Below are 21,208 nucleotides of genomic sequence, written 5' to 3'. Positions count from 1 at the left end.
ATTTATTTACCACATAATGGCGCCCGAATAGGGACTTGCCCTTTCCCCACGCGCCGGAGAAGCCACGCAGGCCCCCTGATCCTCTGCAGCCGTGACGGAACTCTACTGCGCACCGGCAGATATTTCTGCTTCAAGTATCCCTCAGGTCCACGGAGGAGACGGAGGTTGCGGTCCAGCATCCAGACGAGGCGGTAAGGAACGCGGCGAGTCCCGACCAGAGCCCAAGCCGAGAGTCCAAGGTCCGAGGTATCCGGAGGCCCACCTGTAACTGAAGTCCGAAGTTCGTAGTCCGTCGTCGTAGCAGTCCAGTCCAGTCCGAGGCCTTCCGTTCTTGCTGCCCGGTGAGTACCGTTGCTGGGGTAGTATCTAGACAGGGTCAATTCATTTGTCTCTGGTCCGTGGGTTTGGGTACACAGATCCAACACGAAGTGTTCACCTAGGTGGACGCGGGTCCTGACGTGTCTCTTTATGGGACCGGTAAGTTTCGCGCTGTTTTAGCAGTGCATCTAGTCATTCTAGTAAGTTCTGTTCTCGAGAAATTCATGTGTTCTGTCCAAACTGTTATTCTAAATGTTATTCCATGTGTTTTCAATGTCGTGGTATGAGTGATTTGTTTTTCCAGTTATTATTGTGTTTATCGTGTATTGTATTGTGTCCAGATTCCAGCCTAGACAATGCCTCTATTCTCGAAATTACGTCAGTTAAAAACCAGAAAAGGGTTATTAGAGGAAGCAGTTCCTGTCCCGCCTAGGGACAGTCCAGGTCATTTTATGTATCATAAGCATGGCTTAAGTGCCATATTATATCTAGACTTATGGGTGGATTACACCAAGGAATTAGAAGAGAAATATAGATGGCCCGTATCAGGTACGTGGGATGCCGAGTGCATCATGCGAGTAGAAGAAGCATTATGGAAAAAGAAATCCAGACAGTCCCAGAAAGATGCCATCGAGTTATGGCGCAAAGAATCTCATAAAAGAACCGAAAAAGAGATCAGAAAAACAGAATTAAGTAGGGAATCCTCAGAAAGAGCCCAAGAAAGGGAATTAATCAAAGTAGGTGAACAAGTTAAAGCAGAACAGTCAGACCGACAGAGAAATGCCCTTATTAAGGGTATGTATCCTCTTCTTGCCGAGGGCTTGCCAAAAGCAACCCCGGAAGCACCATGTAATTTTCCGCCGCCATTAGTTCCGACTAAGCTACGTCACAAACCGACCGCAGCTGATATATTTCTCTCGTCCTATTTGGACGACACAGTCCCAGCCTATGCTAATCCTGTTCCGCCTGCTCCTGTAAATAATGTAATTCCTGTTCCTCCAGCCACCGGGGCACCCGTTGCAGCACCTGTTACGGCACCCCCGGTCCAGCCTACAGTACATGTACCCGCCACATCAGTCACTCTGCCCGCACGTACAATGCCTGTCGACGATTCCAGTTTAGGAGCCGCGGGGGGTAGTTCTCCTGGAACCCCGCCTCAACACAGATGTCTGACGCTACTTGAACTACATGAACGAGCGTTACAGCGTTCGCCCAAACTTCAGTCCGTTGCAGATATCAAGCGAGCCCTTACCGAATGCCGTTATGATCCAGTCCCAGGCGATGATGATATGGTCCTGTATTCATTGCGTGTAAGACGGGTGACCGAATATTTGGACACCCTGCCGAATATGAAAGGATATCTAGACAGAATATATCGTTTTATCCGTACCGGAGTAGATCCAGAAAGTATTGGCGACGCCATGGTTCAAAGAAAAGTCGAGACTCAGCTCATGCTTTTAAAGTTTCTAATTAATTGTTTAATAAGAGAACAAGATTATCCGGATAAAGATCCGGAAGAAATGAAAGTCCTGACCAGATGGAGTGACCATATAGCCGAGGGAAGACACAAGACACAGAACTGTATAGAGAGTATGTACAAGAAAATCCGTAGGGAAATAAAGTTACACGAGAAACGAGAAGCAGCACAAGTAACCGAGAAAGAAGATGACTCTGATAATGAAGAACTAGACGACGAGAATCCCTCCAGAATAGCGTATGTAGGTAGAACTAGACTTCCCGACCGACATTCACGCCTAGATCACAAGAAAGTTTTCCCTCCTCCAGCACCAGAACAAGGTTCTCTTGAGCAAGTATTCCAAGCTACCGATCACATTCTGAAATCACGAATCGGTTATAGTGAACTTAGTACCATGCATGAACAAGAACTAGCCCGATCAGCAGTCCGGTGGACTACTGATTCTACCACTTTTCCCAGACGAAATAGTGGCACAAATGTTTCTGAAACTGCCCCCAGCCGAGCAGCGACTGGTGGGTATGTATATGATCCAGCACCTCATTACACTGTATGAGGGACAGCATTCTGATCCAGGTCCGCTACATGATGTATTGAACGAGTTACTCCAGTATAGATGGAGAGGTCTAGGTACTGATTTAATTAGTATCATTCTAGAACAGCGCCACAAATATCGAACGTTTCTGAATCCGCATTTTGTTCATGTCTCACCTCCAGAAAGTAAATCATTTTACATAGATAGACAGCATCCGTTACGAGAAGTACACCCAGTTAGAGGAACGGGTGGTGAACTAGAACGAGTATTTGTTTACACCCCTATCACAAAGATGGAACTCTTAGAGATGAAAAAGTTAATTCCTTGTCACGACAAAGATCCAGCAGGGTTCCATCGAGAATTAAAAGACATGCTCCGTATGGGAGAATACACGTATCCTGATATCATTAAAATGTTAAAGGTCCTGTTGCCCGTAGGGGTATATGAAAAACTCAAGGAAAAAGAATGGGAGGTGGGAGAGAAAAAGATAGATTGGGCAGCTCTAGAAGCTGAAGATAATTCACGAGTACCAGGTACCGGTCTTGGGGGTAAAGTTAAAGAATTGCCCGAGTTATTGATACAGGTTTTGCCAAGATTACTAGCCACGAAAAAGGAAGATTGGGATGCAATCTCAGCTTGTAAACAGAAACAAGATGAAGACACTAGTGATTTTTATTCTAGATTTGAAAAATGTTTTATTATTAACAGTGGTCTGAAAACAAGTAGTGAATCGTACCCTCATCTTTTTGTTACCAAACTGGTCGAGAATTCAAGTCCACAAGTTAAAAATCGAGTATTGAAAGTCGAAAGTAGTTGGCAAGCTAATACTCCGTCACAGATGTTACAAATGCTCCAGTATCACCAGAACAGAATCAGGGAAGAGCAGGAACACGAAAGAAGACGTATGAAAGACACGAAGATGAAAGTATTAGTTGCACAATCTGTTCCACAAGACAGTCAGAAGAGGGGTCCGAATCAAGCCAGTCATCCTGCAGCTCCCGTTAAAGGGACTTGCAATTACTGTAAACAGCCAGGTCATTTTATAAACGAGTGTGCAGTTCTGAAACACAACATAGCTACTGGTAAGACTAAAGAGAGACCACGTCCGCCTAGACAAGAACAAGTTTCACAGACTTCTCAGTCACCACAGAATGCACAACAGACAGTCACGGTACCGCAGCCTATAGCTGCAACACAACACGTTACACAGCAGATGTACCAGTACGCACAGTCAGAGTATCCAGATTATCAGCCATATTCATGAAACAGCCTAGAGAGGGAGGTAGGCTTGCCTCTCATCGAGATACCTGTAGATCAAGAGGGTCCCTATGTGCACAGTCAAGTATTAGGGAAAGACAGAAAGTTTTTGATTGATACAGGGGCAAGTAGGACTACCATCAGTCATGACGAGGTTCCAGGGGCTCCGCTCTCAGGCTCTAAAAATGTTTCCCTTGGATTTTCAGGAAAGCCAATTGTTAATGAAATTTCGAAACCAGTTACTCTAGAAGTTGGTCCATTGTCCCGAACTACTGATTTGTTACTCACGAAGTCTTGTCCAGAAAATTTGTTAGGCATTAAGACATTTATTTTATTTATTTATAGTCTTGTATCGCGCATGAATCAGCCCCGAAGGGGTATCTCCGCGCGTGGCTTCTGAGAGAGATAAAGCAAAACTATAGGTCGGGAAAGGGCAGAGGGGGAGCTAAGTTAGTCCTGTGTAAATAGGTAGGTTTTCAGTTTATTCCTAAAATTAAGAAGATGAGGAATTTGTCTTAGCTGGGGGGGGGAGGGAGTTCCACAGCATTGGGCCTTTAAGGGAGGGGGCACGGCCACCCTGTCTTGCTCTGTTTACTTTAGGGACGTATAGCAACATAGTGTTGCTGGAGCGCATTAGGAGCAGTTATTTGCTGCTCCCCAGAAGGGGTCCGATTGTTTCTGAGAGACTTTAAAGGTCATTATGTATTACGTGATTTTGATCCGAGATTATTGAATGTACCACAGCATTTATGGGCGCAAGGTCCAACTGATGTAGGTTGTATGCATATCACACCCCATCGTGTGACTCTAAAGCAAGGTGTAGTTTTGCCACGAATCAGACAGTACAAATTGCCACCTGAGGCTGTAGCAGCCTTATCCAAAATTATTGACGAGCTTATTGCTCAAGGAGTGGTTGTAGAAACTGACTCCAACGTATGTAATTCTCCTATCATTCCAGTTCTGAAACGTACTGATCCAAATGCACCTCCAGTATATCGATTAGTGATTGATCTTCGGGAGCTTAATAAATGTATCATACCCCAGTATCCAGTAGTCCCAGATATTTCATCCCTTTTGACAGCCATTGATTCTGAAGCTACGTTCTTCACAGTTATCGATCTCAAGAATGCATTTTTCAGTGTCCCCATTCATCCAGACAGCCAGTACCTTTTCGGTTTTTGTTTAAATGGAAGGAGCTATAAATTCACGCGAGCTCCTCAAGGTTTTACAGAAAGTCCTAGCATTTACAGTCAAGCACTTAAGAGACAACTAGACAATATCCGCATGCCAACTGACACTGCCCTGCTCCAGTATGTCGATGATCTACTGATCACAGCCCGTTCTGAACGTGACTGCGAGCGTGCGTCACTTACAGTTCTGTATTTTCTGGCCGAGCAGAGGCACAAGGTGTCCCCTTCCAAATTACAATTCTGTGTCCAGCAAGTGGTATACTTGGGACACTTACTGTCCAAGTGGGGTAGGCAGTTGACACCAGACCGTATCCAGTTAATAGCGAGTCTTCCACAGCCCAAGACACAGAAGGAGGTACGAGCTTTTATCGGCCTCACTTCTTACTGCAGACAATGGATTCCTCAGTATGCATTTCTAGCCAAGCCACTGATACAGTTAACGACACAGGAGGCAGCCGTATCGACTGTCCTCCCTTGGACCCAGGAACATACACTTGTATTCAATGAATTAAAGAAAGCCTTATGTCAAGCACCTGTTCTAGCGACACCAAACTACAGTAAGCCTTTTACACTTTTTGTTACAGAACGTGATGGTACTGCATTATCTGTTCTCACACAAGATCAAGCAGGACAATACAAGCCCTGTGCTTATTTTTCTAGCACATTAGATCCAGTAGCTCAGGCTCTGCCTGCATGCCTCAAGTCAGTTGTAGCCACAGCTCTAGCTATCAGACAAAGTGATTCCATAGTGTTAGGACACTCCCTGACAGTACAAGTTCCACACTCCGTGGAAGTTCTTTTAAACCGAACACAGACTCAACACTTGACAATTGCACGTTTAACAGGTTATGAACTGACACTGTTCCAGCCACACATAGAAATCAGACGCTGCAACATTCTAAATCCTGCTACACTGTTACCGTCAGTTACTTCAAATCCTGCCACACATGACTGTGTGGAAGTTGTTAACACTATGACAAAGCCAAGACAAGACCTGACAGATATTGCATTACCTGACCCCGACCTGACACTTTATGTGGATGGTTCATGTATGAGAACGAGTACAGGAGAACTAGTAGCCGCGTATGCAGTGACTACTGACACTGAAGTTAGAGACACATCGTATTGACACCCTGTCTGCTCAAGCAGCAGAGCTAGTGGCTCTGACCCAAGCCTGCATACGTGCTAAGAACCTGAAAGTAAACATATATACAGATTCACGTTACGCATTCGGAGTTGTACACGACTTTGGAGTGCTCTGGCAGGAGAGAGGTTTCATGACTTCTCATGGAACCAAGATTCAGCATGGTCTCCTCATTCAAGCTCTGTTAGATGCAATACATTTACCGACAGCTATCGCTATCATGAAGTGCAAAGCACATACGAAAGTCACTGACATCATTTCCCAAGGTAACGATCTAGCAGATCGAACAGCCAAGCTTACAGCTCAGACTCCAGACATTCCAGTTAACACGACACAGACACTCACTCCAGATCAGACTACTTGTATGACAGTTAAGGACCCTACACAAGATGTCATCGACATACAGTTACATGCTACTCCTGAAGAAATAAAGAAATGGTCCGAACAAGGAGGGGTCCAGACAGATCAAGGATGGTTGACGAAGGGAAAAGCCACATGGTTTCTCCCCGACTCTATGGTTCAAGTCATTATTAATACCGCACATAGTCCAGCACATCTAGGAGAAAAAGCTATGTTAGACAGTATTCAGAACCTTTGGTTCAACAAGCATTTACGAGCTGCAGCCAAGCAGAAAGTCCGTACCTGTATGATATGTTGTCAGTTCAATCCAGGTAAAAGTGTCCCGGTGGAACAAGGCGGATTCCAACCTCCTGACCACCCTTTTGAAGTCCTCCAGATGGATTATATTCAGATGGAGAGATGTCGAGGTTTCAAGTATGTCCTCGTAGTTGTATGCGCTTTGTCCAGGTGGACAGAAGCATATCCGGTTCCAGATTATACAGCCGCGACCACTGCCAGGCAGTTGGTTCGTGAGTTCTTTCCCCGCTATGGACTCCCTAGGGTCGTGTATTCAGATAACGGCCAGCCATTCTCATCTGAGCTCATGAAACATGTTTCCCTTCTGTTAGGGTACCAGTGGAAGTTCCATTGTGTGCGCCATCCTGAAGCAGCCGGTCTCGTAGAGAGACATAATCAGACTTTGAAAATCCGCATTGCAAAAGTATGTAGAGAAAAAGGTGTAGACTGGCTAGTAGCTCTGCCAGTTGCTCTGTTCTATATGAGGATGGTTGCACATTCCAGATCAGGTCTGTCCCCGTATGAGGTCGTATTCGGCCGCCCCCCAAACATGTGGGGTACACCTAGACCCCGCAGTATTACAGATGTTTCCAGTAATATGCTGACAGATTACCTAGCTTACTTGATGTCTGCCCTACACTCTTGTCGTTCACAGGTTGCCGCCGCATTTCCAGACAACACCGAGGTGAAACCGCATGAAGTCGTTCCTGGTGAACATGTTTTGGTCCGCAATTTTGATCGTTCAGGTCCGCTGGAGCCCCGTTGGAAAGAGCCTCGCATGGTATTGCTAACAACAAGGACCGCCGTCAAACTTGAAGGCAGGAAGGGGTGGGTCCACCTCAGCCATATAAAGAAGTTCCATGGATTACGACAAAAGACATTTGTTAAGGACTGCCTTATTCCTAAAGACTGCCTAAAAACAGACTCTGAACTCAAGCCTCCCCTGTTAGAGAAAACTCCGCAGCAGGAGTATAAAGAGAAACTCCGGTCTAGTAAAATAAGTCAGCCAGTTTAATTGTCTAAGTCCCTCTCGGGTGAAACGGTTAGACAGGTTCCTGACATGTATGAGATAGACCCACACAGTGAGAGAGTTAGTCAAAACTCTAAAAGATGTATCATCGTTCTATTCTTCTTGTTATTTTTGAGTCTTATGGTTACCTGCACAAGTTATGCTTTACATTTATGTTTTCCAATTTCACATGTACATATGTTTTCTAATGCTACAATAGAGCACACATTTAGTGATCTGCCTCCTCACGAGCTATCCTATCGTCTTGCTATGCGCAATAACACATTCATTCGAATGTTACACTATTCACACCAGACCAGCAATGCCACTAATTGTTGGGTGTGTGGTCGACTCCCCCCTTTCCAGACACCGAAGGGAGTTCTGCCACTCTTTCCTTATCCGTTTTCACATAATGGTTCGTGTGGAGCATGGTCCACGTTAACGTCATCCTCCAATGATATGTCCCTTCTGAATAGAACATGTTTTCCAGACAAGCAGGGTCTCTCCCATAGAACAGGGTTAGATCTAGAAAATGAAGTATATGATTTAGGTAATTATTCTTCGAATTTTATGGTCCTGAATGTTCAGTCTGATACTACTCCAGATTTGCCTGCTATTTCAGTACTACCAGTCAAAGGCGAATTATGTGTCAGAAAACATGGTTCCGCACATGTAGGACATAGTGATTGTACTACTACTGTCAAGTATAGTGACAGTGGGAAATCTATTTTCAAGGCCTCACGTCATTCTTATTTTGTTTGTGGTCAGACCGCATATGTTCGTCTGCCCCTCGATTGGGATGGAACATGTTACATTGCCTTCCTACTGCCACCAGTTTTTCTAGCCCCATCCGATTATCACAGAAACACACATCTAGTACACGTCAGACCTAGAAGGGAGATCGAGTCCCCAATTGTCGATCAAACTGAAACTACTCTAGAACAGTATCAAGACTTCAACAAAGGTTTCTTTTTCTTTATAGGACCTATCCAGAATAGTAAGTTAATACGTAGGTTAACCAGAACCCTTGAAGCTGTAGTGAATGAGACTACTTCTGCTCTAGTTAACTTAACTGAAGAGCAATCTGCTATGAGATTTGTCGTGCTCCAAAATCGTCTCGTTCTTGACGTCATCCTGGCCGTCATCCTGGCCGATAGAGGAGGAGCATGTAGAGTCATCGGATCTAGTTGCTGCATTTTCATTCCTAATAACGCGCCGTCTGTTTATTCAGCTATAACCAGACTTCATAAAATTGCCCATCAGTTACACCAGAATCCAGGCACCTGGACATGGTCCGGTTGGCTCTGGAGTATTATATCTGCCTGGGGATGGAAAGTATTGTCATTCCTAGGTATTGCAGTAATGATCATATTCAGTTGCTGCCTCTGTATACAATGTGGCCCTGCAATTTGCGGCATGTGCGCTACCTCTTGTATTCCTAGTCCTAAATCCCGTTCCAAGACAAATCGAGACGAGCAAATGATGCTATATGAAATGATAGATGGTATCATGAATATTGATGTTTCCTGATGGAAACGTAGGGCACAAGGAGGGAATGTGGAAAAGTAAATTTTGCCATGTTATATGTGCCTACGTGTTCCCCATATTATGCTATATGTGCATGATCGATATGCATGTATACCCCTCTGATCGATTAAAGACGCAATTACAGTTGTGTCCATCTCTAGTATGCCAGTTTCCAGTCCTCGTGAAAACAACGAATATTAGGCTTATGTAAACCTACGTTGCCACATTTTACGGTGTGCACGTTAACTCATTGAATTGTCCCCGTTTCTAGGCCTCAAAAGGGCCCGGACACCAGATTCAGCTCCTGTCTCCTGAACCCTCTCCGAGGAGCGATACAGCCCCCACCTGCATCCCTGACCCTTCGCTTACTTCATGCCTCGCAGTGCCCGGCCCGGCCTGGCTCTGCCTCCCAGTCTGCCAAGAGTATGTTATGTTTCTAGTTATCAGTCCAGCCCTCCTTCTCTGCATTCCTAAGCTACTGCATCGCATCAATAGTTTCCGTCATGGTCTAGCCTTTATGTCTCCATGTAAGAGAAATACTGTATTAATATTCATAGAATATTCCTCGTACACGCAATACATGTAGAATTATGCATGCATCAGTCCTAATGTCTAGTAGCCTTTGCCCTGATAACTTTTGGATTCTATCAATATGTACTCCAAACACCAGATACCAGATATGCCTTAGGTACATGTCGCTCTGACACTCCAGACTTTAGTCTCCTCTTCTAGCGCAGAAGTCATAGCCCCCAGTTCTCCCTGGTAACACGTCATTGCCCGTTTGCGCGCACCACTAGGTTAGAGGTCCCAGCTGCTCAGGTAGCCCCCTCCATGTTTCCGCCCCGTTTATGACACTTCTGTTACGTTTACATCACATGTCTATGTATACGCCCTGTACACGCCTTCTTGTTACATCATTTTGCCCTTATCTTTCGCGACTGCTACGAGTCACGCCTATTGCTACGCCTACTGTATTGAATGTAATGCAATTGTTTTGATATATATACTATGAACTGTTACAAAAAGTTACCCAGTTTCCCTTGTCCCTTCCCTGGCAGCTGCCATCCCGTACTATTGCAGGCTGTCCTGTTCCTGTCCTTTATGCCTGATTAAAGCCTGTAGACTCAAGATACCTCGAATCCTGACTCTTATTTATTGAGCTATCTGTTTCATTCACTGTATTAAAAAATAGAACCGGTAATTAATTATTTATTTACCACAACATGCGCGTCATGCACACGGGGAAAATCCTGCTGAAGGACACAGACGGCGCAACCAAATCACAATGAACTGTTTCTAGTGCACCCACTCCCCTCACCCAACACTTCACTCATGCATGACACTGGAAATAATGACATGAGTCTGATGTACTATTATTGAATAAATATTATTGTTGGTTGCACAATAATATGGCATTTTTTCAAACGGTAACATTTGAGGAGTATTGCGTCATACTACTCGAGATTTTGTAGTGGGCATGCTTATGTCAGCAGCATGTCCCTGCCCTATGAACATTAATGTCATTGGCGCCTCCGGCGCGCGGCTCCCAGTCTCCTCTCGGGCTCTTCCTCCGGCTGAGCACGTGATGCCGCAGTGGGCCTGCTGCTGCGGCGTGGAACACTAACCTGTGACGAAGACAGGCTGCTGTGACTAGATGTCCCCTCACTTGTCATCCCCTCCTGCATGGCCATGGCCATTTGGCTGCAGAGCCTGAACAGCAGTGGTTACCTGCTCGAGTGCCCGTGCCACGTCCTGACAGCATTGGACCTTCTGGAGTTGCATGGCCAGAGACCTACAGGCCAGCTGGGAAGTGGCGTTGCCAATTACATAATTGGAGAGCGTGTACGCCGTGAGGCGTGTGAGGAGGAGGTGGCGGCGGCGGCAGAGGTTTCGCTGCCTAACCATGGCTGCAGTGTTTTCCTCCATAGCTGTGGTCATCCGGTCCATCTGGTCGGACAGATGGGCAACATTCCTGCCTGTATTGTGCAGCTGCAGGTGTATAGCTGCAAGGTGTTGTGCCTGTAATTGGTGCACGCGCAGCATGCGGTACTCTATTGAGAGCCCTGGCACACGCACAGTCATCCCCCTCCTGCCGGTGCGTGATGTATTTTGGCGCCGCTCCCTGACCTGCCTGCCTGCTGGGCTGGGTGGGCACAGTAGGTGTGCGTTGTGGCGCTGGTCTTGCAGCTGCTGGTATTGCCGATGCCACTGGCATGGGTCTCACAGCCGACGATGGTGGTGCGCCTGTTGTAGCTGGCGTTGCAGGTGGTGGTATGCCTGCTGGCACTGCTGCTTGGCCAGATGGAGCTGGTTGTGTGGATGTATCTTCCTCACCCTCAGGATCCTCTTGTGTTTCATCAATTTGCAGCCCCTCACTTTCGCTGCTGGTGTTATCAGCGCCACCTGTGATGGAAAGTGGACGTTGATTAATTGCATGTATCTTTGACATGTGAGGTTGCTACATGCATGCTGGCTACCATTCCCTGACTGGCTGTTGCATTGAGTACATTAGGACATGTCTGGCTGCATGGGACTTTTTTTACTTTGTGGTCAGACTACATGTCCCACAATGCTATAGGGATATTCTGGTGTGCATGGGCTGCATGACTGGGGTTTATTATGAGTAGCTATAGGGTCATGGCCATTGTTAGGGGACAGGGTCGCAGTCGCATGGCACTTACCTTGGCTGTCTTGGGTGAATCGGGATGAGTCCAGGCGGGTTACCCCGACGCATGCCTCAGGTTGCAATGTGTCCTCAACACAATCCTCCAATGGGGTGTTGGGAGGGACTGTAGGCTCTCCCCCTCCTGTTGCAAGGCGCTCACCCAGCCTCTCAGCCACCCTCTCCTTGGCACGACCTCGGAGGTCGTACCACCTCTTTTTGAGTTTGTCAATTGATCTCTGTGTGACTCCCAACAGAGTTCACTTTCGCGCGGATGCCCAACCACAGTCGCCGTTTCTCGGCCTCTGGCACCCTCCTGGAGTCCGTGCCGAAGAATCTATCATGGTCTTTACAGACTCCATCGATGAGATGTTCCAGCTCCTGTTCGGAGAATTTCATTTTGCGCTTTCTCCCTGTGTCACTGGGCCCTGGTGCTTCCTGTGACATAGCTGCAGCCTGCAGTATCCAAATGCAAAAACTGGAGGGGGTTGGAGTGGAGCTCTGAGCAGTGCTGCTTCCAATTCTGCCTCAGTATTCTGAATGAGGGAGGGAACTGCCTGCTTCCTGGTTGTGATGTCATCACAGTGCTCGAAATGCGACTTCCCGTTTTTGCGATCTCGCTAGCGAGATCGCAATTTCAACACGGAATTTGACCGTTTTTGCGATTTTTCTGCGATTTCAGGATAATCGCGATCGGCTTTTGCGGCCGAATGCGATTCGCTATATTTTATTGCAGATTTACATGAATCCCATTATGCGAATTCTAAATTGCGATTCGGTATTAATCGCAATTTGGAATTCGCAGATTATGGTTTTCATGAATCTGGCAGTTTGTCCTTTCATTAAATGTATAATTCTTCAAACCATCCTTAAAAGAAAAATGCAGTTTTTGAAAATATATTTTTATTGAATCTTTTATATTCATCACAAGGTTGAAATGCAAAATCTTTTTTTCATTCATTGGTATCACGCGTTGCAACACACTTTTTTTATTTTATCATAAGCTCTCATTACTTATGTTTACATTATAGAAGTGTTGTCCCACCATTTTTATTTAAACGTTTGGCCTTTTTTTTTACTTTCAGATAAAGAAGAATAGAAGTGTTACAACAAACTCGCCCTCACTACTTCCTCTTTTTTTTTTATATACATTTCATGTCATTATTACATTTAACAATCATTTTTAAAAATCGAAAGAATTCTTAACATTTGAAGACACAAATATATTATTTTTCTCAAAAAAAAGTGCTTGCGAAGATAATCCTCCTGTTCTTCAAGAGTGAAAATTGGGAAAAGCACTACTCAATATAAATACTTTAAGCCCATTTTCACTCTAGAAGATATAGCGTATTTTCCTTTATTTCAAAGTATTTCGTTGATAGTTTATTTATAGTACATTTTTTAATCATTAAGAAATACTTGCATACTAAAAAAAATATTATTTATTAGTGTATGGCATTCTCGGTTAAAAGTCATCCAACTCCAGTTGAAGGATCATAAATGTATATGTAAATTAAAATATACATTAACAATATGCTCTGTGGAAATGAAAGATACATTGAAGTTAATGGCATCACTGCTAATCATTACTTTGCACGTAGTAATTCCTTAATTAACCTATATTTCTTGTAATTATATTCCATTTAAACTTAATCATACCACATTCTATAATCATTTAAATATTTTTGCTTTGTTTTTTAAAAATATCAAACATATACCCATTCAGATAATACCTCTCTTCGATATTCTTTCCTTCTTTCGTCGAAATTCATCCCACTCCTCTAGAAGGAAGATAATGTTTAATGTATTTTTAAGTATACATTAACAATATGTTCCCTCTGAGGAAATGAAAGATATTCTGAAGATGCTTCCCCAGCCCCGAATCATTACCTTGCTCGTAGTTTCTTCAACCGTATTAATTTTCTGAAACAAATCTAATCATCCCACGGGTGTGGTTTATATACTTTTTGGTTACTTAACACTCTATGGGATCAATTTATTGCTCCTCCCACCTCTAAATCAAGTTTTTCAGTTGAGAGGTGTTCTCATTTCCACTGTTTGTGTGTCACGTGTTTATGTAAACGTGCCTCTTTCCATACTTTTTAACTTTCGTATAATTTCTAAACTGCTTTATTTAAACTAATTTTTCTTAATAAAGCATTTTTATAGGTTACTTTTTAAAATGAGTATTAACATTCATTCCCCTTTTTTTCCGACTTATTATTCTAGTAACTTCCCTTTTTTGTAAAACTATTTTTAATATTCATTACCGTAAACCCCTATTTTCCCTGCATCCCATGCAAGAGGTACTCTATTAAACTTTATATGCGAGTATTCATTTAATTCCATTACTCCGAATTTTAATACATTTATTTATCTAATATCTTTCTTTATACACTGCAAGGGATAATGTCATTTGTGTAGAATAACACTATGAATTAGTGTCCATTTGGCAAAATTGAGAGATTGATTTGGTTGGTTGATGTGTTTCCAGTTACATAAGTACATGCACTCTTGCCGTAAGCCAGGCTTTAGAGTATGCAGTGCTTCAAACTCCTATGCATGTAGTGGTGTAACCACCTTCACATTTGTGCTTCAGGCCTACAATTCCCCAGTCAGTATCTATATACTCCAGCAAACACAGTGTGAGTGCTGTTGCAATTTCAAAATTACTCTTTTGGTACCATGTAGTAATTCATTCAGTAAAGTAAAAGTGAACCAATTAAAAATTCACCCAGTGTCTTTACTTATATTAATGTAATCAGTCAGTAAGCATGTACTCGTGCAGTGAGGTAGGCTTTAGGGAATGGAGTGATTCAAAGTGCTATGTATTATGCATGCAGTGCTGTAATAACCTTTACATTTATGCTTGAGTACTACAATTCCCCACTCACTATACATTCCAGGGATCTCCAACTAGTAGCTTGGGAGCTACTGGTAGCTCACCAGCACCCTGAAAGTAGCTCTCAGAGGTGAAGCCAAACAAAACCAATCTCAGAGATTCTGTGTATATTAAAGAAGGTAGCACTGCTCAATTCACTACCCTTAAGAGTTACAGACAGCGAAAGCAATGGCAGGGCCTGTTGATAACACTCAAACACAAACTGTGGTGGCGTATTCATTAATCAATTAGGGATGTATAGAGCTCACTACTCACCTGTGAGGGTTTCCAGGCGCTGGGGGGAGTATGTGGAGTGGATTTGTGCAGCTTTGGTCATTCGAAAAGGCAGGTGTGATGGTCTTCCTGAATCCTTTCAGTGTGGGGGTTTATCTGATGCTGAGGGGGAGTTCATTCCAGGTCTTGGCCATGATGTATGAGAAGGGTGTGCCTCTTGTCTGTTTATGTGAATACAGAGGATTTTGGGCAAGGCCTGGTCAGCGGAGTGGAGGTTTCTTTTGTGGGTGTAGAAGGAGATTGAGGTATTAGAGTCCGGTGTTGTGGAGGGCTTTATAGGTGTGTGTGAGCAGCTTGAAGGTCACTGTTTTTACGACAGGGAGCAAGTGCAGTGCTTGTTTATGCTGAGTAATGTGGTCTTGTCGTGGGATGCTGAGGATGAGTTTGGCTGCGGTGTTTTGGACAGTCTGAAGTTTGTAGAGTAGAGATTTGTTGATTCCGGCATAGAGGGTGTTCCCGTAGTCCAGCCTGCTGGTGATTAATAGTGCTTGGGAGATGGTCATCCTTGATTCGTGGGGTGGTCTTTTTGAAGGTCTTGCTGAGTATGTGGAGCGTGTTGAAGTATGTAGAAGCTGCAGCGTTTGGCCTATGGGTCTGTCACATGAAATATGTGTTCGAGGCATATGAGCTGCAGCTGTTATGCAGCTAAGTGGAAACGGTTTGTGATATACTGTCAAAATAATCACATCAATCCTTTAGATGTGTCTATTCAACACATCATAGGATACCTATTACACCTTCAAAAATGTGATTTAGCATACACGTCTATCAGACTGCACCTTCATACCTACAAAATAGACAACATCCATCTCTTTTTAGAGTGCCCGCCATAAAGGCTTTTATGGAAGGACTCAAAAGAATTATCCCTCCAAGAACACCACCTGTCATCAGTGATGTCATTTGAGATGTCATCAGTTATGTCATTAGGGATGTCACTGACCATGTCATGAATGATTTAATATGTGACATCATCACCAGTGGATTGCGGGCGCGAGAGTTACAGTTAGTACAACTAACTATAACAGAGGAATTTCAATGGTTTTGTACAAGTGAAATGTCCAGCTAACTATAACACCCCTGAAACCTATGTTTTTTCAGTGAGAAAAAAAATTATATATATGCGCGCGCACACACACACACACACACACACACACACACACTCACTCACTCACTCACTCACTCACTCACTCACTCACACTCGCTCTCTCTCGCGCTCTCTCTCTCGCTCTCTCTCGCGCTCTCTCTCGCAATCTCTCTCGCAATCTCTCTCGCGCTCTCGCACTCTCTCTCTCTCTCGCACTCTCTCGCACTCTCTCTCGCACTCTCTCTCGCACTCTCTCTCGCACTCTCTCTCGCACTCTCTCTCGCACTCTCTCTCGCACTCTCTCTCTCGCACTCTCTCTCGCACTCTCTCTCTCGCACTCTCTCTCTCACACTCTCTCTCTCTCGCACTCTCTCTCTCTCGCACTCTCTCTCTCTCGCACTCTCTCTCTCTCGCACTCTCTCTCTCTCTCGCTCTCTCTCTCACACTCTTTCTCTCTCTCTCTCTCTCGCACTCTCGCTCGCACTCTCGCACTCTCGCACTCTCTCTCGCACTCTCTCTCGCACTCTCGCTCTCTCTCGCTCTCTCTCACACTCTTTCTCTCTCTCTCTCTCTCTCGCACTCTCGCACTCTCGCTCTCTCTCTCGCACTCTCTCTCGCAATCTCTCTCGCACTCGCTCTCTCTCTCGCAATCTCTCTTGCACTCTCTCTCTCTCGCACTCTCTCTCTCTCTCTCGCACTCTCTCTCTCTCTCTCTCGCACTCTCTCTCTCTCTCTCTCTCTCGCACTCTCTCTCTCTCTCGCACTCTCTCTCTCTCTCTCTCTCGCACTCTCTCTCGCACTCTCTCTCGCACTCTCTCTCGCACTCTCTCTCGCACTCTCTCTCGCACTCTCTCTCGCTCTCTCTCTCGCACTCTCTCTCGCACTCTCTCTCGCACTCTCTCTCGCACTCTCTCTCGCACTCTCTCGCACTCTCTCTCGCACTCTCTCTCGCACTCTCTCTCGCACTCTCTCTCGCACTCTCTCTCGCACTCTCTCTCGCACTCTCTCTCGCACTCACTCTCGCACTCACTCTCGCACACTCTCGCACTCACTCTCGCACACTCTCGCACTCACTCTCGCACACTCTCGCACTCTCGCACTCTCTCTCTCGCACTCTCTTTCTCGCACTCTCTCTCTCTCTCTCGCAATCTCTCTCGCACTCTCTCTCTCTCGCAATCTCTCGCACTCTCTCTCGCACTCTCTCTCTCTCTCGCAATCTCTCTCTCTCTCGCAATCTCTCTCTCTCTCTCCACTTCAGGAGAGATTAATTCGAACTGGCGTCAGCTTCAAGGCCCACTGGAGGGCAACAAAGGATTAAATCTAAGCATGTAGCAGCGGAGCCCACTGGGGGGTTTAAATATATATAATACAATTCTTTATGAACTAGGTGAGATGTGGTAATGGGTAGTTTATGACTAAATGAAATGGTAGTGAACTTCAGTGTTTAGTGGGATAATGCTATGCATTTTGGCTTGTTTGAAAAGGTATCTTTGAATGTCTTGTAATGGATGTTCATATGTACATGTGGAGTCCAATAGCCCAATGCTTCTTTATATCAGATTTTTTTCTTACTGTTTTCTTTATCGGGCCACAATAAGTGTTATTAAGTACAGTTTACATAGCAAGCCGCAAGAGATCCCTTATTGCAGCTTTTTCTTTGAGGGCCATTCTCATAATTTTTTTTGTTTCTATAAAGTTAACATTCCTGCTTACAATGTCCCACTTTTTGTATTTCTGTTCTCATTGACCACTTCCTACATTTTGTGTCATTTACTCAAGACAAAAATTATTTCAGTATGACAATACCTTGTTGCCTGGGTCACTTCTTCATTTTACTTCTTTTCTACTGGAGATGGTGAATCTTTTTTCCTATTTTTGGTGTTTTGTTATTTCTGGATAAGGAAGAAACATGAAGGCGGTAGATTGCTCTTTTAGCAGTTGCCTTGTTTATTGATTTTGCTGTTTTAAAGTAATAATGCTTCTTGGGTACAGTGGCAGATCTTGAAGTTAAAAAGCAGTGTTTGGCTTGATTTATGTAAAAAAAAATGCATTAGTTGGAAGAATTTCCTTCACCATTCTTCTTGGGCTGTGAGGCAGATTTTGACTTATTTCCCATTGTTGATGCAGCAAACTGGAGGCTCTTCAATGTTGTTCAGGGCTCTTATTAGTTCTCATTCTACCTCTGTATATTACACAAGAACATTAGAAGCCTGGTCCAAAAGAGGTGACTCGAATCCTGTGTTCACAGCAAAGCAGTCAGTCTGATGTCAGCAGATCAACAAAGTAGTCACTTGGGGGATTCGTTAAGTGAGACTAAGAGCAGGTCTGGCGTAGACTAACATTTGTGAATTATGGACAGAAGCATTTAACAGCAGAAAGTGTATGTTAAGTAACATTCAAGATTGTTATTGTTGCTGCTAATGCAAGTTAGACATTAATATGCAAATGAAAACAATGTTGCGATTAGCGTAAACCTGTTATAAGGATATATTTTGAGTGTGTCTTGCATACAATATAATGTTGATTCACATACGTGGATCATTCATCTCAGTGTGGCTAACTGGAAGGCATATATTTGAACAATTAGAGCATTGGCTTTCCTTCCCTAAAGCTTTACTGCAATTAAGCAAAATTTGCAAGAATCCTTTTCAGTGCAATAATTATTTTTTTGTTCTTGTTTTTAATGTAGGACTCAAAGCAGTTGAATTCAGAGATTAATTCAATGAGTGGCCAGATAGCGAAGTTGCAAGTATCATTGGAAGAACAACTGAAGAATGAACACGCACTACAAACAAAACTGAAGCAGTTAACAGAATCATCTGATCATGAAAGAAAGCAGCATGAAACCGTACTCAAAGAGATAAAAAATAATCTTTCACAGAAGGTACTAGCTTAAACTATACTTTGTATTGTTTTTAAGGTGTGTAAATGTATAGTTGCATGTCACACATGCATCTAAATACCAAAATATAGTGGTTGACTTAGCATGAAAAACACAGATTTTCAAGGGATCTTTCCTTGAATAAGTACCAGAATAATTGGTGACCACAAATATGAACTGCAATTTTTCTTTTGTAAACCTGTTTTTTCTACCTTCACTTCTTGGCATATTCTTTTTAATGATTAACCAAAGAAAAACACTTTAAAACTAAAGCACGTAAGAGAAAATGGTAATTGTTCCTTTGTTTTGTTTCTAGAGTTCGTAAAGTCTGCTTCAGGCCAGAAAGGTCTGCACCAAGCCCCCAGCTTACCTAATTTGTTTTGTCTGCTGTCATAGCAGGGTGTTTCGAACCACCTTCTGTTGTTTCTTGTCACCAAATGTACCCATTTTTATCCTGTTGGGATACTGCATTGTCTGCAGTTATGTTTGTCTTTGTAAAGAAGGTTGGTGTCAGCAGAACATTTTACAGCATATAAAAATAGGGACTTGTATAGTTAAATCCTCGAGTTAAATCATCTTTCAGGCACTGGCTCCTTCAAAAACTGCTCCCAGTGTGATGTAATAATGTCAGGCGACGATGAAAATTCTAGATGCTTATACTGCCGGTTACCTTATTGTGACATTGTAGCTTGCAGACAATATCTGAAGTTGGTGCAGAGATACAGCATTCTGTATAACATACAAACCTCCATAAAAATATCTTCAAGAACTAACCCTCCAGGCCTTCCTCTTGACTATGCTCTCGTTCTACACCCTTTTTTCTTTTTTTAACGCCAAGATTTTCATTGATGCCGTCCAGGCTGTTTCATCCTCCTCTTATCACTGTGGCTTGTTTCAAAGTTTCCTGGCTTGCCAAAGCCAAGAGAAGAATGTGCTTTTTCATTTAAAAAAAATTCAGCTGAAGTTCACCAAGAGACAGACAAGGAACCCAGGAAGTAATGCCAGTGCTCAGTTTGCACTCTTCTAAATGATTTCCTGACTAAGTTCAACATTAGGTTGCCCAAAGAGGCCATCAGATCAGGTAACCCTGTTTTTCTGTATCCTGCTTCTTCCATGATCATTTACCCAGTATCAGAGGCACCTATAAGAACCCAAAGCCTGATTCGGTTTTTCTCTCAGATTGTCACTCTTTTGACTTCCTGATGATAGCAGTGGGGATAAGTTTCCTTCCACCAACCGCAACAGTCCCTTCCAGATTGGGAGATTAAGAAATGTTACATGCTGAGAAAAGAGTTTGCACCTTGGGTGTTAGTGCAAGTAGCATTGACAAGCCTGTGCGCACTATCAGGTAGACGTCTCATAGATGAGTTAAAATTTGAGTAGCTTTGATGGAAGGTCAAGCAGATTTTCAGTCAGCTGACAAGAGTGTCTGCAGATGTTGTGGATCTCTCTGAAAGAAGTACTTCTGATATAAAATTAGATCTACAGATCTCTCCCCTTTTGAATATTACCCAGGTATCAGACTCGACTCATAAACGTTTTGAGCAGTACCTCTGCGTGCCGGTAGGTAGCACTGTGCAGCTCTGCACTGACATCGTTCAACTCTGAAAATGACTTGCTGGGTCCATATAAGCACCACTCCCGCACGCTGTCCTCAACTCCTTTCTTTCTGCGTCACCAGACATGAATCCGTACCTACCTTTGAGAAAATGTACCTAAAAAACTTTGTGTACCAGAGAAATGCCACCTCTGAAGCCAACAGGTTTTAATCCCTAAAGGGACTGGCGCAAACAAATATCTGACAGATCCTTATCAGGTTTGCCTGGGGTAGAGCTACTACTTTAACTCTTGCAGTGATTGTGCATCAATAAACACAAGGGCCATTTGAGACTGTGGTGAAACTCTGTTGCCAAGCACTGGAAGACTCTGTGGTTGACCAGTCCAAATCAGTCGTGCCTTTCCCATTCCAGAAATTGCTTGAGTTGTTCCCAAGGTTGATCACCCTTGTGTTCTAAATCTTCGGTTAAGTCATAGAAATGAACTTAAAAATTCCAAATAAGACTTTGCCCAGTCCTGCCACTCGCGTCCTCCTAAGATGGTGTTAGGGCATCACCATCCCTCTGTATCTTGATCCCAAAGTGGGTTTATTTCCGAACGCATTCCGCAACTTGTCCCTGCACAGTCAGAGTTTCTGGAGCCATCTGCGACACAGATACAGATGGGAGAGTTCCACACGGCCGTGCTCTGACTTTTCAGATGCTTACATACTCCTCTGGTGTGCCTACGTGCCCCACAAACCTGGGTCTGCCCTATGCG

At 44.0% G+C, this 21,208-nt stretch overlaps 1 protein-coding gene across 1 annotated transcript in view; it reads left to right on the top strand.

The window, feature by feature from the left end:
- Positions 1 to 21,208, top strand: part of EEA1 (early endosome antigen 1) — a 764,210-nt gene that overhangs the window by 384,804 nt on the left and 358,198 nt on the right. Inside the window, exon 21 of the mRNA XM_078674577.1 lies at positions 18,701 to 18,895. Within this exon, the coding sequence (XP_078530703.1) occupies positions 18,701 to 18,895 (195 nt within the window). The remainder of the gene's footprint in view (positions 1 to 18,700; positions 18,896 to 21,208) is intronic.

This window comes from Lissotriton helveticus, chromosome 1_1, assembly GCF_964261635.1.
Source record: "Lissotriton helveticus chromosome 1_1, aLisHel1.1, whole genome shotgun sequence".
Classification (NCBI taxonomy): domain Eukaryota; kingdom Metazoa; phylum Chordata; class Amphibia; order Caudata; family Salamandridae; genus Lissotriton; species Lissotriton helveticus.
Note: the sequence above shows the minus strand (reverse complement) of the source record. Positions and strands in the feature narration are given on the sequence as shown.